Source organism: Podarcis filfolensis (genome assembly GCF_964270895.1).
Source record: "Podarcis filfolensis genome assembly, chromosome: 17".
Lineage (NCBI taxonomy): Eukaryota > Metazoa > Chordata > Lepidosauria > Squamata > Lacertidae > Podarcis > Podarcis filfolensis.
The window spans coordinates 814452-830856 of NC_139621.1; the positions used below are offsets into that span (position 1 = coordinate 814452).

At 45.4% G+C, this 16405-nt stretch overlaps 1 protein-coding gene across 3 annotated transcripts in view; it reads left to right on the forward strand.

Annotated features, from left to right (window-relative positions):
• The window catches only part of UBA1 (ubiquitin like modifier activating enzyme 1), a 38234-nt gene extending 24880 nt beyond the window's left edge, over positions 1–13354 (forward strand). For all 3 annotated transcript variants that reach the window (XM_083592103.1, XM_083592105.1, XM_083592104.1), the window contains exons 11-26: positions 1332–1508; positions 1828–1935; positions 2257–2337; positions 2419–2574; positions 2921–3086; positions 3831–4027; positions 4392–4456; positions 4781–4976; positions 5066–5140; positions 6010–6199; positions 6860–6948; positions 7212–7304; positions 7415–7606; positions 12310–12411; positions 12511–12611; positions 12697–13354. In XM_083592103.1, the coding sequence (XP_083448229.1) occupies positions 1332–1508; positions 1828–1935; positions 2257–2337; positions 2419–2574; positions 2921–3086; positions 3831–4027; positions 4392–4456; positions 4781–4976; positions 5066–5140; positions 6010–6199; positions 6860–6948; positions 7212–7304; positions 7415–7606; positions 12310–12411; positions 12511–12611; positions 12697–12832 (2124 nt within the window). In that variant the 3' untranslated portion in view covers positions 12833–13354. The remainder of the gene's footprint in view (positions 1–1331; positions 1509–1827; positions 1936–2256; positions 2338–2418; positions 2575–2920; positions 3087–3830; positions 4028–4391; positions 4457–4780; positions 4977–5065; positions 5141–6009; positions 6200–6859; positions 6949–7211; positions 7305–7414; positions 7607–12309; positions 12412–12510; positions 12612–12696) is intronic.
• The last annotated feature ends 3051 nt before the right edge of the window (positions 13355–16405 follow it).

Genomic DNA, 16405 nt, shown 5'->3' on the forward strand with positions numbered 1-16405 from the left:
ATAGCATTTTATGTAAAAAATCTGACATTATATCAGGCAACTCAATTTTGCTTCATTTTGAAGCTGAGGGCCAAACTTGTTGTGTCATGTTAAATTCACCTTTTCACCATTAAAAATGAAAATAGCATCTGTTTGAGGCTGATAATTATCCTGACTGCAGCAGATGGAGAGGAGTTTGTTGCTTTCCTCCTTCATTTGGGCTCCTGATTGTACACCCAAAGCTGTTACTTGCATTGGGAGAAAAGCTCCTGTGGGCACTACTTGCACTTCAAATGCAAGACTCAGAGTTTCTAGTTTGGCCCTAACCCTTTCAGTTTTTGCACAGTTGCTGTTTATTTTCCAAAAGGTACTGTTCAGGCAGGGAGTGGAAATGGAAATGACTGGTATATGGGAAAGAAGATGTGATCATTGTTGTATGTAATGTTGTTGGGGTTTAAGTGTGTGCATGTTTAGTTGTGAACCCTGTCAATGTGAATTGTGCATCCAGAAAAATACAATTCTACACGTGTGATTTTATCATTTTTAGTTGTTTGCATCATTCTGGCATTATTACTCAAGTGGAGGGGCAAGAAGTTATGGGGGGGGGTACTTTGTGCTCTATAACTTATTCACAACTGCCTGTGCCTCTGTGCCAGGACTGGTCGTTGTCCCCTTCAGATCACCACACAAACGCTTCTTGTCTTTTATAACTTTTTATTGCGTATTAACAAAACAATCTTATAAACGGTTCTTAACTATTATTCCTCAGAGTCAGTTCTTTCAGATACCTTCTGAGCTCTGCTTCTCGGTGACCAGCCACTCTCAAAATGGCGAAGGTGCCCTTCCCTTCGCTTTCCCGCTCTTTTTCCTACCCTCCTGGCTAGTGCTGGCTTGTATCTCCCCTCCTCCCAATCTGAGCTAGAACTGAACCCTTGCCTTTCCTGTGAACAGCCGGTCCCTCCCTGTTGTTCCTGTTGCTCTCTTCTGCTAGATTCACTGCTCCCCTTCCCCCCTTGGGGAATGCTTTCTCCCTCTGAGAAACTGGAAACTTCTAACTCTTCCCTGAAACTCTGTGGGGTTAAATACCTACAATCCTTGTTTAATAGGTATGTGTGAGAGCTGGGCAACAGCACAGGGCAAAGGCTGTACTTCAGTTCTTGAGTCTCCTGCAGATATTACTCTATCAGTTTCAAAAGTATTGCCAGAAACTTTGCAAGGGGATTAGATGTATTTATTGTAGTTCCATTCCATTATCTTTGTCAAATCTCTGCATGCTTGAATGATCCTGCAATCTAACTGAACATTAGGGGCTTTTCCTAGCCTATGTCTGACTTCTCTCCCTTCCTTTTCAGGCAGATGCTAGTGAGGTTCTTGCTTTGGTCAAGGATTTGAATGAGCAAGCGGCACCCTCACTAAGACAAGAGCAGCTGAATGAGGATGTCATCAAAGAACTGGCCTTCCAAGCTACTGGAAACTTGGCTCCTGTCAATGCCTTTGTTGGAGGACTGGCTGCACAGGAAGTCATGAAGGTAATGCCAGGCTCCAGGAATTCACCCCAGATATTGCGGAAGTTGGCTAGGAGCTCAGGTCCTGGGTTCTCTTCAGAAATAATTTGTAGTTTTGCGTTTCCTATCATCATCAATTTCTTCTTCAACCAGGAGCTTTGTATTTGACCATTTAGAACAGCAAAATCTTTGCCTCAGTAATAGAGAGACCAAGGTGGATGACTTTGGCATGCAGTGTCAACCCAGCCCATGTCCTTAAACGGGACACCGGCCTCTTTGTAAAAAAGCCAAATGACCATGGCATAAGATATGACTGTCTTCCTCTTTCCTCACTCTCTTTCAGGCTTGTTCAGGCAAATTCATGCCTGTTACACAGTGGTTGTACTTTGATGCACTGGAGTGCCTCCCTGAGGAAAACAAGGATGCCCTGACTGAGGAGAACTGTACCCCTGTAAGCACTGTGGGGTTTGAGATGCATGCCAGGATTAGGAGGGAAGTTCATTTGAGGTTGTAAGGTTTAAGCCCCGGATAAGGAACATGTTTAAATTTCTGCACTGTTCTGATGAAAAGTGAGAGCTCTAAGGGTAGCAGGACCTTATGGGTGGTATTTTACATACAAACAAACTGGCATCTGATATGTACAGGAGTAAATATGCTGTAACATTGGCTGGAGTTTGTTTTTGGGGACCACAACAAGGTTGAGGAAATAGAGAAATCAAGCATTGGCTAGAAGAAGAGATGAAAGCTGTCTTTGTTTCCTCTCTCTTTATAGAAACACTGTCGATATGATGGGCAGATTGCTGTCTTTGGCAGTGACCTGCAGGATAAGCTGAGTCAGCAGAAGTATTTTCTGGTGAGTGCTAGTACCGTTTTCCTATGCCTTGGTCAGTAACCCAAGCACCTTGTTGACATTTCTGCTCTTTCCCACTCTTAGGTTGGTGCTGGTGCCATTGGCTGTGAGCTGCTGAAGAACTTTGCTATGATAGGTCTGGGGTGTGGGCCAGGTGGAGAGGTGGCTGTGACTGACATGGACACAATTGAGAAATCCAACCTCAACCGGCAGTTCCTCTTCCGGCCTTGGGATGTTACAGTAAGTTCTGTTTATCTGCAGCTGCTTTTGCTGGGAGTGGGGTGAGTGACGCTTTAGAGGTCTGTGGTCTTCCACAGTACCTGTTCCATAAGCCCCAATGAACCCAACCATTATAAAAGATTGTGCAGATATGACTTAGTGCTTGCTTAAGCTTTTTTCCTGAAACTTTGCTTGTTCTGGTACTGCATTCTGTGTCAGTTTCAAGATTCCTTGTTTGACCAATAAACCCATAATGAAACCGAGTCATAGTTATGTCTGAACATTAATACAGAGCAAAAACAGTCACTGGGATGAAGCTCGTAGCTGTAGTGCTGTATCCACATTGTGTGACTTTCTGTCTGCCCAGAAAATGAAATCTGATACAGCGGCGGCAGCCGTGAAGGAAATGAACCCGAACATCCACATCACCAGCCACCAAGATCGTGTGGGCCCAGACACAGAGCGTGTTTATGATGATGACTTCTTTGAGAGCCTCGACGGAGTGGCAAATGCACTGGATAACGTGGATGCTCGTGTGTATCTGTCAGGGGTTGACTTGCTTACCTGTGCATTGCACACAGCTTTTTGCAGCTGATACATTTTCCTTGGTGTCAGCTGCAAGGCATCCTCACAGAGGATGGCTTCTCTGGCATTGTTCTTGCATTACTAGGCGGTGGATAAGAATGCAGTGAGAGTATTGGGAGTATAACTAAATAGGGGGAAAGGACAATCACTGTCTGGCCTCTTCACAGTCTGAACCAAACCCATTCATTATCCGAGGTGGATCCCATTATACAGTGGTACCTTGGGTTACATACGCTTCAGGTTACAGACTCCACTAACCCAGAAATATTACCTCGGGTTAATATTACCTCAGGTTGAGAACAGAAATCATGCAGCGGTGGCGCAGTGGCAGCAGGAGGCCCCATTAGCTAAAGTGGTGCTTCAGGTTAAGAACAGTTTCAGGGTAAGAACGGACCTCCAGAACGAATTAAGTTCTTAACCCAAGGTACCACTGTATATGGGACTTTCTAAATATGAGTGGTTTGTATAAATGATCTTATATGCATAGTCAGCTGATACATATTCCTGCAATAATACCTCCCTTTTCAGGGAGAGAAATTCAGAATATTATTTCTTCAAACACCTGGAAAACAATTTTCTCCCAACTAGTAGCGTTGGAAAACATTCCATTTCCTGTCTGATTCCCGTGCTGTTCTGGTCAGCAGCATTTTTCTGCTTTCTCGTGTAACCGCTTTCTCTCTCCTTTGAACTAGGGATGTACATGGACCGTCGCTGCGTCTATTACCGCAAGCCCCTGCTGGAATCAGGGACGCTGGGGACCAAAGGGAACATCCAGGTGGTGATCCCCTTCCTTACGGAGTCCTACAGTTCCAGCCAGGACCCTCCAGAAAAATCCATCCCAATCTGCACGCTCAAAAACTTTCCCAATGCCATTGAACACACCTTACAGGTCAGTTTGTATTTGGTTGCATTTGCAGTTTTCAAGGCAATAGTTGGTGTATCGTAATAGTTAGGAACCAGAATGCTGCCTGGGTTCTCAGCAGAATGAATTTGCTGCAGGACCTTGCGTTTCAGTATGTTAGCCATATGTGACAACTGCATCTTGTCTCATAAAGGGGAAGCTGGATCCTGTCCCCATCTGGTTTTGTCTGCTGAGGCAGCATTTACTGCCATGTCTAATCTTATGTCTAGTTACTATAATTTTATGCACCAGTGTTGGGAGCAAAGTGAGCTAGCTGCTGCTGTGTACTATAAAACCTCCAATCTTCTCTTCCACCTAGAAATCATATATTTATTATCATTTATTTTGATAGTGGGCCCGTGATGAATTTGAAGGCCTTTTTAAGCAGCCCGCAGAGAATGTCAACCAGTACATCACGTGAGTAAAATGCTGTATTTGAGGATCTGAAAGTGGTCAGAGTTGGAGCCAAAGCCTTGCTCTGCACAACAGAAGATGCAGTGGATTGAGCACTGACCAGTAAAGTATAATGATGTGCACTAAATGAAACACAGGCATATGAAACATGGAGAACAGGCAGTTGGGGTGTGGCTTTGCAGTTTCTGCTCATTTCAAAACCTTTCAGAAGTCTGGACACATGGAAATTGCAGAGCCAGTTCTCATTTTCATCGGTATTTGGTTTTAACTATTTTTAATACTGAATTTTAAACAACTTCAATAATAATAGTGTTGATTTTTCTCCAGAGACTCCAAATTCATGGAGCGGACCCAGAAGCTGCCGGGCACCCAACCTCTGGAGGTGCTGGAAGCTGTCTACAAGAGTTTGGTGACTGATCGGCCCAAGTCGTGGTCTGACTGTGTGACGTGGGCTTGCAACCATTGGCACACTCAGTACAGTAACAATATTCGTCAGCTGCTGCACAACTTCCCCCCAAACCAGGTGAGAAAGTGAGGGTCCTTCTAGCAGTTGGAGGGGTAGGTTTTCTTAACTGCTTTCCCCTTTATAACACCCCCTCTGTATTCTTTCAGAAAACTAATTCAGGAACCCTCTTCTGGTCAGGTCCGAAGCGATGCCCTCATCCACTCACTTTTGATGTCAACAATGTAAGCACTGAGATGGGGGTGGAGAACTGGCACGGCTAACTAGAAGACAGGTGGGAGTGGGGAGGAGGTGGCAAGAGCTGGTTCCTGTCATATCTACTGTGCTCAAAAAGTTTACTAACCGTATTGCAGCTGCATTTAGTCTTGGTATTCATAGTTCTTTTAAAAAGGTTGAAAACTGGAAGTATGGCCAAAAGGGAGAGACACTTAGGCTACAATTCTCCTTTAGACACTGGGTTGTTAGTTTTGGAACGGGAAAGGAGCACATGGGCATGGGGTGTAGGGGAAGGAAGTGCTGGGTGCTGAAACCTTTGCAGAGCAAGAAGCTTTGCTAAAGCTGGGCAAACTCCAGTCAGCAACGTTCACTCTTAAGTTGCTCCCTCTTCAACTACCGTGAGTTAGACATGTGGTGGAGGACAGGTCAGAGTGGGAGAGGATGAATGGCTTCTGCTTTGTGCTCATGATGGCCTTATTTGAAGGTCAGAGAGAGACATTCCTCCAGGTCAGAGACACCCTGAACAGAATAGAACCATGCATGTAGCTTGAGTCTTTGCTGGAATTGTTCAATTTGTTTCATGAAACTGTTATTCAAATCATCCCAGTTCCTCTGGCACATAAGGCAGCTTGTTCAGGGGCCCATGGGGTTAAACCTGAACGGAGGTGGTAGTGGTGAGTGTAGTCAAGTTGGGTTAGATTGTCTTTAAGACCATTCTACACGATCCCTTCTCTGTCTGTATTTATTACTTATTTACATATTATTGATTCAGATGAAAGAAACATGGCTTCTGGTCAGAGTGTGAGCATCACTTAGAGAATCTGGACTCTCAAGTAAACTAGGCTCCTGGCTTAACTTTCTGTCTTTGCCTCCTCAGCCCTTGCACATGGATTATGTGGTGGCAGCAGCAAACTTGTTTGCACAAACATACGGCATCACAGGCACCCGGGACAGGGCAGCCATAGTGGAGCTTCTGCGCCAGGTGCAAGTTCCAGAATTCACTCCAAAGTCTGGTGTTCGCATCCACATCTCTGATCAGGAGCTGCAGAATGCCAACGCCTCTGTTGGTAAGGCTTCCTAGAGTTGAGAGTGAAGTGGGCTGCAGTGGGGAGGCCTCTACCTTGATAGAGAAGTAGGGAATGACAGAAAGATAATTTGAACATTCTTCCTCCTAACAACTTCATATTTGTAGACCGGAGGGGTTTCATATAAAGTATTTTCTGCCTGCTTCAATATTGTGCCAGATTGGATTTTTGCTTCCTGCCGAGGGAGACGCCTGCACAACCTGCTGAAACAACCTGTTTCAGTTCTCTTGGGTTGTGAAGCTTCTCGGAATCCTTCAAGCATCAGTGGTGAAATTTGGCTGCATAACTATGTTAGGGGAAGTTACAGATAGGTAGCCGTGTTGGTCTGCCATAGTCAAAACAAAAAAAAAATTTCCTTCCAGTAGCACCTTAAAGACCAACTAAGTTAGTTCTTGGTATGAGCTTTCGTGTGCATGGTATCTGAAGAAGTGTGCATGCACACGAAAGCTCATACCAAGAACTAACTTAGTTGGTCTTTAAGGTGCTACTGGAAGGAATTTTTTTTTTTGTTTGTTTTGACTATGTTAGGGGAACTTTGCTGGGTGGGTGGGTCAGTCGGTGGATACCAGAGTTTACTGAAAGAGGAGGGTGACTTGAGGTTGTTGTTAACCTTTTCCAAGGCTCCTGTTTTCTTTTTCCCAGATGACAGACGGCTGGAGGAGCTGAAATCCTCACTCCCAAGTTCCCAGCAACTGCAAGAATTCAAGATGTTTCCTGTTGATTTTGAAAAGGTAAGGACCAGTTGAATTTCTTGGTGGCTAATCCCTAGTTTTACCTCCTGATTCCTTGGCAGGGTGGGATTGGCTGGAAATGGTCCCTAGGTTGCCATGTGGAAGTGCTTCTGGTGCCTAGTCTGGAAGCCTCCAGTCAAGTGCCTAGTCAAGCCTCCAGTGTGCAGCTCCCTGGGACATATGCGCCCAGAAGAGGTTCTAGGGAGGGAAGTGGTACGGTGGGACTATCACAGGGCTCAGTTGTCATTTTATTTGCATTTCAGGATGATGACACAAATTTCCATATGGATTTCATTGTGGCTGCATCCAACCTACGAGCAGAGAACTACGATATTCCTCCTGCTGATCGGCACAAGGTAGGCTTCCCTATTGGGTGTGAAGAGTGCAACCCTGGTCAGTGGAAGGAGGTGGCAGTAGTGTGGACTTGGCACTTAAGTGGGCTCTCCTACATCCTTTATCTCTTCAGAGCAAGCTGATTGCAGGGAAAATCATACCAGCTATTGCCACGACGACGGCTGCTGTAGTAGGCTTGGTGTGTCTGGAGTTATTCAAAGTGGTACAGGGCCACAAACAACTGGAGTCCTACAAGAATGGCTTCCTCAACCTGGCATTGCCTTTCTTTGGGTTCTCTGAGCCCATTGCTTGCCCCAAGAACAAGGTAAGTGGGGTGGCTTTTCCCTGCACCTCTTCTTTTGTTCACACCTCCCAACTTGCATTCTTTACCCCTTCTTTACAGAAGACACCAGCCGTTTAGCAATACAAGCAATGCTAAATTCTCCTGCAAGCAGGGGGAATATGTCTCCTTAGGGCAGTGGTTCTCAAAGGGTTTGACAGGAGAGGGTGGCGGGATGATTCAAGGACAAGCAAAAGAATTTTCAAGTATTTCACTGTACAGTGGACGCTTAGGTTGCGAACGTGATCCGTGCGGGAAGCACATTTGCAACCCACAACATTCGCAACCTGCAGTGCCGCGTCTGCACATGTTGCGCTTTGGCACTTCTGTTTTTTTTTTTTAAATAATATTTATTACTTTTAAGGATTACAAAAAAGAAAAAAGGAAAAGAAAAAAAAGAAAAAACAATACAATACAATGTATAAACAATACACAACACGATACTAACACAATAAACTAAACAAAACAAAGCAAAAACAATTTAAAACACACATCATACCTGTAATGGCTTTAGGGGTTGCTTGTGCGTAAGTTACCGCCGCTCTGGGCTAGGTTGCCTGGTTAAACCGTTTCTGTCTGGACAGCCATCCACTCCGTGGCTGTTCAGTGGCTAGCAGAATCCGTCAGTGGGCGTTTCTTGAACCTCTTCCAGCAAAGAAGTTCTTTGACGCCAAGTCGCCGCCTACTTTCCCTGCGCAGAAGTCTTCTGCGCAGGGTGGGTGTGGGCAGCGGAGGACCTGTGCTCTCCTCGCTGGTCTCCTGCGAAGAGTCCTGGAGCCTCCTCTCTGCTTCCCCCATCGGCCCCCCTCTATCCCTGGTGTTGCGCTGATTTTCTTCCCCAGCCGGAGACCTGCCTCTCTCCCTGCTTGGCACCTCTCCAGCATCGCTGTGGAGCCTCGCCTCCTCCTCCTCTAGTTCCGATGGCAGTACCCTGACAATACCATTTCAATATCATATCTTACATTCACTTGTTTCAACGACCTCCTCACACCTCCCTTTTTGTATTCCACTTCTATTAATTGTTTCAGCAATTCCTTTCCATCTTCCTCTATTTTCTGTCATATAGTTGTCTTAACATATTTTAACCTTATTTTCCCTTTAATACTCCAATAATCTACTTGTACTTAATTCCTTCTAACATTTCTACTAAAGCCGTATAACTTCATTCCAACATTTTTCTAACACTCATTAATTTTAAAATATTTCCATAAATAGTCTTTAAACTTTTTCCAATCTTCTTCCACCGTCTCTTCTCCCTGGTCTCGGATTCTGCCAGTCATTTCCGCCAATTCCATACAGTCCATCAACCTGGTAATCTTCTGTCCGAGGATCTTAAGTCTTTTCCAAGTCTCTTCTGCAAGTCTTCTTCATATTTAAACATGCACTTTACTTTGTCTTCTACTGATCTTATTTTTATTTTCCTTCCTTTGAGACTGAAGAGTAGATCTCGGGGAAACTCCCACCTAGAGATGATTTTATTCCTTCTCGACAGGGCAGCCAAATCTCCGTAGTTAAAACTAAGATCCAAAAGATATTTCGGGACGTCTTTCAAAATTTCTCCAAGTCTGAAGGCCCTCACAGTTTTAATCTCTTCTTGACCCAAGTCCAGGTCCCAAAAATCAGCAAATTCCTGTGTGAGGGGATCTATCAAACTTTCCTTCTCCAGTTCAGGTAGAGCTCTGATCCTCAAAATCTGATTTTCTTTAAATTCAATCATAGAAGGCATCAACTTGTGGTCATCAAGTTGCATCTGTAAGGCTGGGACTCTCTCTCTCCAGTTGTGTTACTTTAGGTTCAACGACAACAACTTTCTCCCTAGCCTTCTCCGCAGTTTGCCATGTCAAAGTAGATTCCTGTATCAATTTCTGAATAGTTTCTGTATTGGTGTTTACTTTTTGTCCCCAATTATCGATTTTGGTGGTTACCACATCCACCTTCTTATGGAGCTGTTTCAGTGAGTCATTTATCTTACTTAATGCAGCCGCTAAGGCCTCTTCTGTCGACATTCTTAACCGATTCAAGGTCAGTCCCAGAATCTCACAGCTTTTTATCTTGCAGCTGGAAATTCCCCCAGCTCAGCTCTTGTAACAGTTTCAAAGGCTTCCTCTAGAGGGAAACAGTTTCTGTTTGTATTGGTCCTTTTAGACACAGTTCAAACTATAAAATTAGTTTCAATTTTCAGTTACTTTTACTCCTTTTTAAACGCAGACGGAGACAATGGAAACAATGTATTTCTCTTATTTAACTAGCTGTCAATGAACGTTCTAATCACGGTCAATGAGCATTCTAAAGCACGTCAGTCCTGCCGGCAGCCCGTTTCCAGGATCAGAGCGGTGGTATTTTAACTCTGTTCGCTCTCTCCTGCAGGTATATTCAGTCCAAAACTTTCCCCCCTCTTCTCCTGCCACCGAGGGGGATTTAGTATTTTTTACCGATGGAAATTTAGTCCTTTACGATAGACTTTCCGTGACTTCAGCTTGCATCCTCATTGCTTCAATCTATTTACAAAAGGGGAAGGTGGACTTCCTGTTTTGGACCTCCCCGTTTCAACACCAAATTAAGACGTTTAAAAATCCAATTCTCCGCTCTACTCATGGGTAGTTGCTTTAAAATCAAATTGTCCACAGGAAAAAGTCAGCGCTCTCCGGCAACAGCTATGCGGCTTCGCTCCGTGGAAGAAGCAATCAATTCAAAGCACCGCGCCGCTCACCCCACGTTGCTCCGGATCCCCAAAACCGGGTTTCCCCGCGAGTAGGGGAGGCGCAAAAGGTGCCAGCCGAATCCCACGTTCACAGGCTTCACCCGCCTGTGATTTTTAGTGGGTCTCCGCCTTCGCCGTGGCGGCCAGACCCAAATTTCCACGAGGCAAATTCCTCTCGATCAGAGGAATTCCGCCATAACCGGAAGTCCCTGCGTTTTGGCACTTCTGTACATGCGCAAAGCACGATTTAGCACTTCTGCGCATGCGCAAGCACTGAAACCAGGAAGAAACCGTTCCGGTACTTCCGGGTTCGGTGCGGTGCACAACCTGAAATCGTGCAACCCAAAGCGCCTGTCACCCGAGGTATGACTATAGTTTAGCAAAATATTACACACACAACCAGAAACTGCATCCATGCCTCTCTTCAAGAGTATTGGCTATTACAGTTCTTCATGACATACTGTTGTGAACAGGGATCGTCACCACTGACAAATATGAAAGATCAGAAAAGAGAAAAGTTTCTTTGTGTTGATGAGATGAAAGTTAGTTTGTCTCAAATTAGTAAAGGGACCCCTGACCATTAGGTCCAGTCATGGCCAACTCTGGGGTTGCGGCGCTCATCTCGCTTTATTGACTGAGGGAGCCGGCGTACAGCTTCCAGGTCATGTGGCCAGCATGACTAAGCCGCTTCTGGCGAACCAGAGCAGTGCACGGAAATGCCGTTTACCTTCCCGCCGGAGTGGTACCTATTTATCTATTTGCACTTGGACGTGCTTTCGAACTGCTAGGTTGGCAGAAGCAGAAACCGAGCAACAGGAGCTCACCCCGTCGCGGGGATTCGAACCGCCAACCTTCTGATCGGCAAGCCCTAGGCTCTGTGGTTTAACCCACAGTGCCATCTCAAATTAGACCTAATATAAATGAGATTACCCAACAAAAACAAGCTCACACCTCTAATTGAGTTTGTATACATTCTTACGGTACATGTGTAAGAGGCTCGTTTATGTTTATATTTTGGGAAGAATTTGTGCTCTTCTGTAGCTGCATTGCTTTATACTTTCTGGGTGCCGCCTGATGGTTTTACAAAGTAGTCGTGTTCTGTGTTATAAATCAGGCACTGCTAGGAGGAGTTTCTTCCCCCCCCCCAACATATTCTTTATCAATCAAATATTCAGTGTGTCGTGAGCATATTCTGAAAGTGTGGCCCAGTGAAAAAAGTTTGAGAACTACTGCTGTAGGAACTTTGGAGGTGGGGAAGGAAAACCAACATCAGCTGAAGCCTTTCAGCACTCAGGTGAAATTCCAAAGAGCTTCTGTGTGGCTACACTTCCAAGTACAATAATATTTTTAAAACTTCTTGCAGCTCAACATTTCAGATTTTTTCTTTTTTATATACTAGTTTCTCTGCTTTCACGAGGCAAATCCATTGGAGGAGGGCATTCCTATTACTGTCACTTCACCATGTTTAGGGGGTGTTACATAGGCGGGGAGGCCCTGGGAATTTTTTTATTACTGTATCCAAGAAAATGCATTAAACAATTTAAAATATTAGAACAAAGAGATATACAGTCATACCTTGGAAGTTGAATGGAATCTGTTCTGGAAGTCCGTTCGACTTCCAAAGCATTCGAAAACCAAAGCACAGCTTCTGATTGGCTGCAGGAAGCTCCTGCAACCAATCAGAAGCCCTGCCGAATGTTCGACTTCCAAAAGAACGTTAGAAAACTGGAACAGACTGGAACAGGTGAGTGTCCATGCCCACTCTTCAGAAATAATACCTGACTGCAGGTGCAGAATCCCTTTTTTGTATGGGGTAAGAGAAGTGTGCACATACGTATGTCCCATCATGCACACAAGTGATCTTCCTGTGGAGGGCCTGATTGCGGAGGCTCAGCTGTAGAGACAGGATCCTAGGAACATGAAGGAAACTTTTCAGGTTTAATGTCTGTAATTCCCAAAATCTATGTTTTTTGCCCCCTCTCTTCAGTACTACAACACTGAGTGGACTTTGTGGGACCGTTTTGAGGTGCAGGGCATCCAGGCTGATGGACAGGAGATGACCCTGCGTGAGTTCCTGGCCTATTTCCAGGTAAGAGCTGGGGAGTCCAGAGCCGTTCCCTGTCGAAGTAGCTTAGCAGTTGCAGAAGTTTTTTAGTAATGGAAGTGAAATACTTCTTGTCTTATGCAGAAGGAGCACAAACTGGAGATCACAATGCTGTCCCAGGGAGTCTCTATGCTGTACTCCTTCTTTATGCAGCCAGCCAAGCTGAAAGAGCGGCATGACCAGGCGTATGTATCATTTGGCTATGCTTAGGCTAAACAAAGGTGGACAACTTCAGCCCACGCTTTCTCTGACCATTGTCCTCTCCCGTAGGATGACTGAGATTGTCACCAGAGTCTCAAAGAAGAAGATTGGTCGCCATGTGAAGGCCCTTGTCTTTGAGCTGTGCTGTAATGACGACAATGGGGATGACACAGAGGTGCCCTACGTGCGTTACACCATCCGCTAGGGGCTCCTTTGCTAGCACCAACCACCTGCCTGCCACAGACTGTTAGTGCAGGGAAGGGTCCGCCTCCCTTCCTCACCCTTCACTGTTAAAGTGACTCAAAACATGAAATAATGTTTATACCCTTTTAGGATTCCCTCCCCGCCCCCCGGTTGTTTTTGTCTCCACCAGGGCTTGGGAAATGCTCCACTCCTGTGGCCCCACCCTCCCATTCCTTGCAGTTATGTCATGTTTTTGAGGCGCCTTAACCCCCCCCCCCCCGTCCTTCAATGTTAGTCGTGTTGTGTTTTGGCTCCTGCACCACCACCACCTCCCCCCTCCACCACTCTCTGGTAGTGGAGGCTGCTCCCTCCCTCATTCTATTCTGGAGAGGGGGCTTGTAACAGGAAATGCCCCCTCCTCATCTTCTGAGCACTGGGAGGCCTTGCCCTGGCTGGCTTTGGGGGGAGAGGATGCGATGGGCCGAGAGCGTAGGTCAGAACTGGTAAGAGAAGTAAATGAGTCAATAAACGTTTGCAAAAGCCAGTGGTCCTTTATTGCTCAACCAAGGAACTCAAGAGGGATTGTTGTTTGCATGTAACTTGGAACTGTGACCATTGTTCAAATGCCTGGAGTTCTCAGGCTGCTGCTAAAAAGTGCATTGATAAAGCTGTAGACTAGGGTGGATAGGATAGGCCTGGACTGATAACTCCTGATTTTCAGTTCCATGCAAGCAGTTTGTGTTTCCTTATAGACAGCTTTTAAAATGTACTGCTGCTTTCTGAAGACACCCCCTCCCCAATCCACACGTGGAAATGTGTGTGTGTGTGTGTGTGTGTGTGTGTGTGTGTGTGTGTGTGTGCGCTTCTGCTTGCTTCTGAAGTAGCAGAGTGAAGACTACACTGATGTTTTCTTGAAGCTCTCCAGTGTTGGGAGAACGTGATCTTTTCCAACAAAAGAGATTGAGTAGCAACCATGCATAGTTGTGGCAGAACATTACCCGTATTGCATTTCCACCATATGTCACACCCAAGAGGCAGGTGGCCTAGTTTCAGAATCATAGTGAAACCATTAATAATGCTTCACTCAGATGCAATGAAGTTTAACAGGAGAACAATTCTCTTCGCAGAGGATTTCTTCCCTCTTTGGCTTGATGTTTGTACTGGGCCTTCCACATTGAGGTTTAGGGAGGAACCTTCAAAACAGTGCTCCTTTTCGGGGGGGGGGTGATAGAACATCCCTTCATGTTGAGGGTGGTAGAGGACCACTGGTGTGCATGGGGCAGTTTTGCCAGAGTTATTGGCACCAACTGATAGCTTTCTCCCCTTCAAATAGAACTACAGGAACCTTATATGAGCTTAAGGAGCCCATTAGTTTTGCATTCCCTCAAATCTTTTTGAGGTATCTTTTTTATCCAGAATCAACTGATTTGTCTTCAGCAATGCTTTATCTCTCCTATCGGTCATACATGCTTATTACTAAATTTGGGAATGCTCAGCAGAGCTTAGCCTCTAGCAGATTCCCAGTTAGGTTTGTAGTGGAGAATTAAAATTATTATGAAGCTGCTGCACCAACACCCCACCCTGCATGCTTCAGGACAAGGGCGCAATGTGGCAAGTCAGTTGAATTTTGTCTCCATAGGTAAATAAGACAAGCAGGTTTCTGGGTTGGTCCATGGATATGGATTGCTCCAGAAGCATCTTGCATCTTTCATCTCCAAATTGGATAAGGGACAGTCTAGTCAGTCAGCCATCTATGACTGGTTCCTCGACTTTACAGATTATGTTCTGTGTGAAGAATCAGTTTTCATTTATATATGCTTCTGGGATCACTTGGATCCAAAAGTCTACCATAAGGTAGAACTGCAGAGTGCTGTGGGAGGTGGAGAGTTTTTGACCACGGAAAAGAGAAGGGGCAGTTCTTATTCATGCCATTTTGACCTGGGAGCATTCTAGTGGGTCCCTTGTTCAAGGAAAACTATGGACAAGACACTGGCCTTTATAGCTTAAAGTTGCAGAATTTCAAGTTCGTACATTTGGGGTAAGGGTTAAAAGAAATGTATTAACATCTTTTGAATTTAGGTAGTGTTTTTATTTCACTTTGACTCATCCTTATGATTATGAAAATACAATCCTGAGAAACAACGCAACTTGATTGGCTGCCATGTTCTGTCTCTTAAAACTGCTAATCATCTGACCTGCTTGGAAATGGTTCACTAGAACGCAATGGCCATCCAGTGAAGCTCAGTATTGGTCGGCAGTTCGAATCCCCGCGGCGGGGTGAGCTCCCGTCTTTCGGTCCCAGTTCCTGCCCACCTAGCAGTTCGAAAGCACTCTTAAGTGCAAGTAGATAAATAGGGACCGCTTTATAGCGGGAAGGTAAACGGCGTTTCCGTGCACTGCGCTGGTGCTGGTTCGCCAGAGCAGCTTCATCACGCTGGCCACGTGACCCGTAAGTGTCTTCGGACGGTGCCGGGTCCCGGCCTCTAGAGCGAGATGAGCACGCAACCCTAGAGTCGGACACGACTGGCCCGTACGGGCAGGGGTACCTTTACCTTTACATAACTTAATGAAAATGTATGAGTTCACAAGTGACACTTAAAGCTCTGGCTTCTGCTGTGCCTCTTCAGCTGAAACCTAAGGCACCCATGTAATACAATCTGAAGCATATTTTACTCAGAAGTGACTGTAGGGACTAGGCAGATTGGACCAGTGGTCTAACGTGACATAAGGTAGCTTCCTATGTTCCTATTTTACAGCCAAGCAGAGGTAACCAAAGCCACTAGGAGGGCACATATAAAAACGAGTCCTGTGGACAGCCTTTCTATGGAGTCTAGGCTTGTCTTTAATCAGGCAATTCCACCAGCTGTCTTGTCAAAAATCAATTAAAGATTTTCGTGTGTCCAGACTGTCCCTCTAACTGTTCTGTATTGCCTCTGTAGGGGGTGAGACTCTTCCATCACTCTTGGGCCAGAGACTACAGAATTGACTCTGTGTCTACTGCTGTGGATCTAATGCCTTATTGCTGGAGGCACAGGCAGAATTAAGAGTCGGGTGAACTGGTAATGTAGTATAGTTTTCTTCAGGAGCAATTATCTTCTAAAACTAAACAGGTTTCCTCTAATTGCCAGTACAAAGGGATTTCAGCAAAGAGGAGGAAGGTTAAGCTGTGTGTTGTTCTAGACCAAGCACGTCCAACAGGTACCTGAACCCAAAAAAGGGGGTAGATCACTCTGAGGAGTTGGCCACCCCTGTTCTAGACTATCACTGTGGTCAATATATAGACTGTGGCTGTTGTTCAGTGGTAGAACATATACTTTCCACAGAAGTACAGGCTTGGTGGGTCTCAAACCGGTGTTGAATTAGGGACTTCCCCTGCATGCAAAAGGCAGGCTCCAGCAAATTGAGAAGAAGAAACCAATAATGGGTCCAACAATCAAGAAGTGGGTTTCTGCGTGTGCTGTAGAGCAAAGTGAGGGCAGATGGGGCTTGTCAACCTGGGTAAGCTCTGGTCCTAAATATTTGCTATACTCACTTGTGAGAAAGGCTTCAGGAGTAAACCCCAAGGGAAAATCAGTACCCACACTGCCTTGTTGAA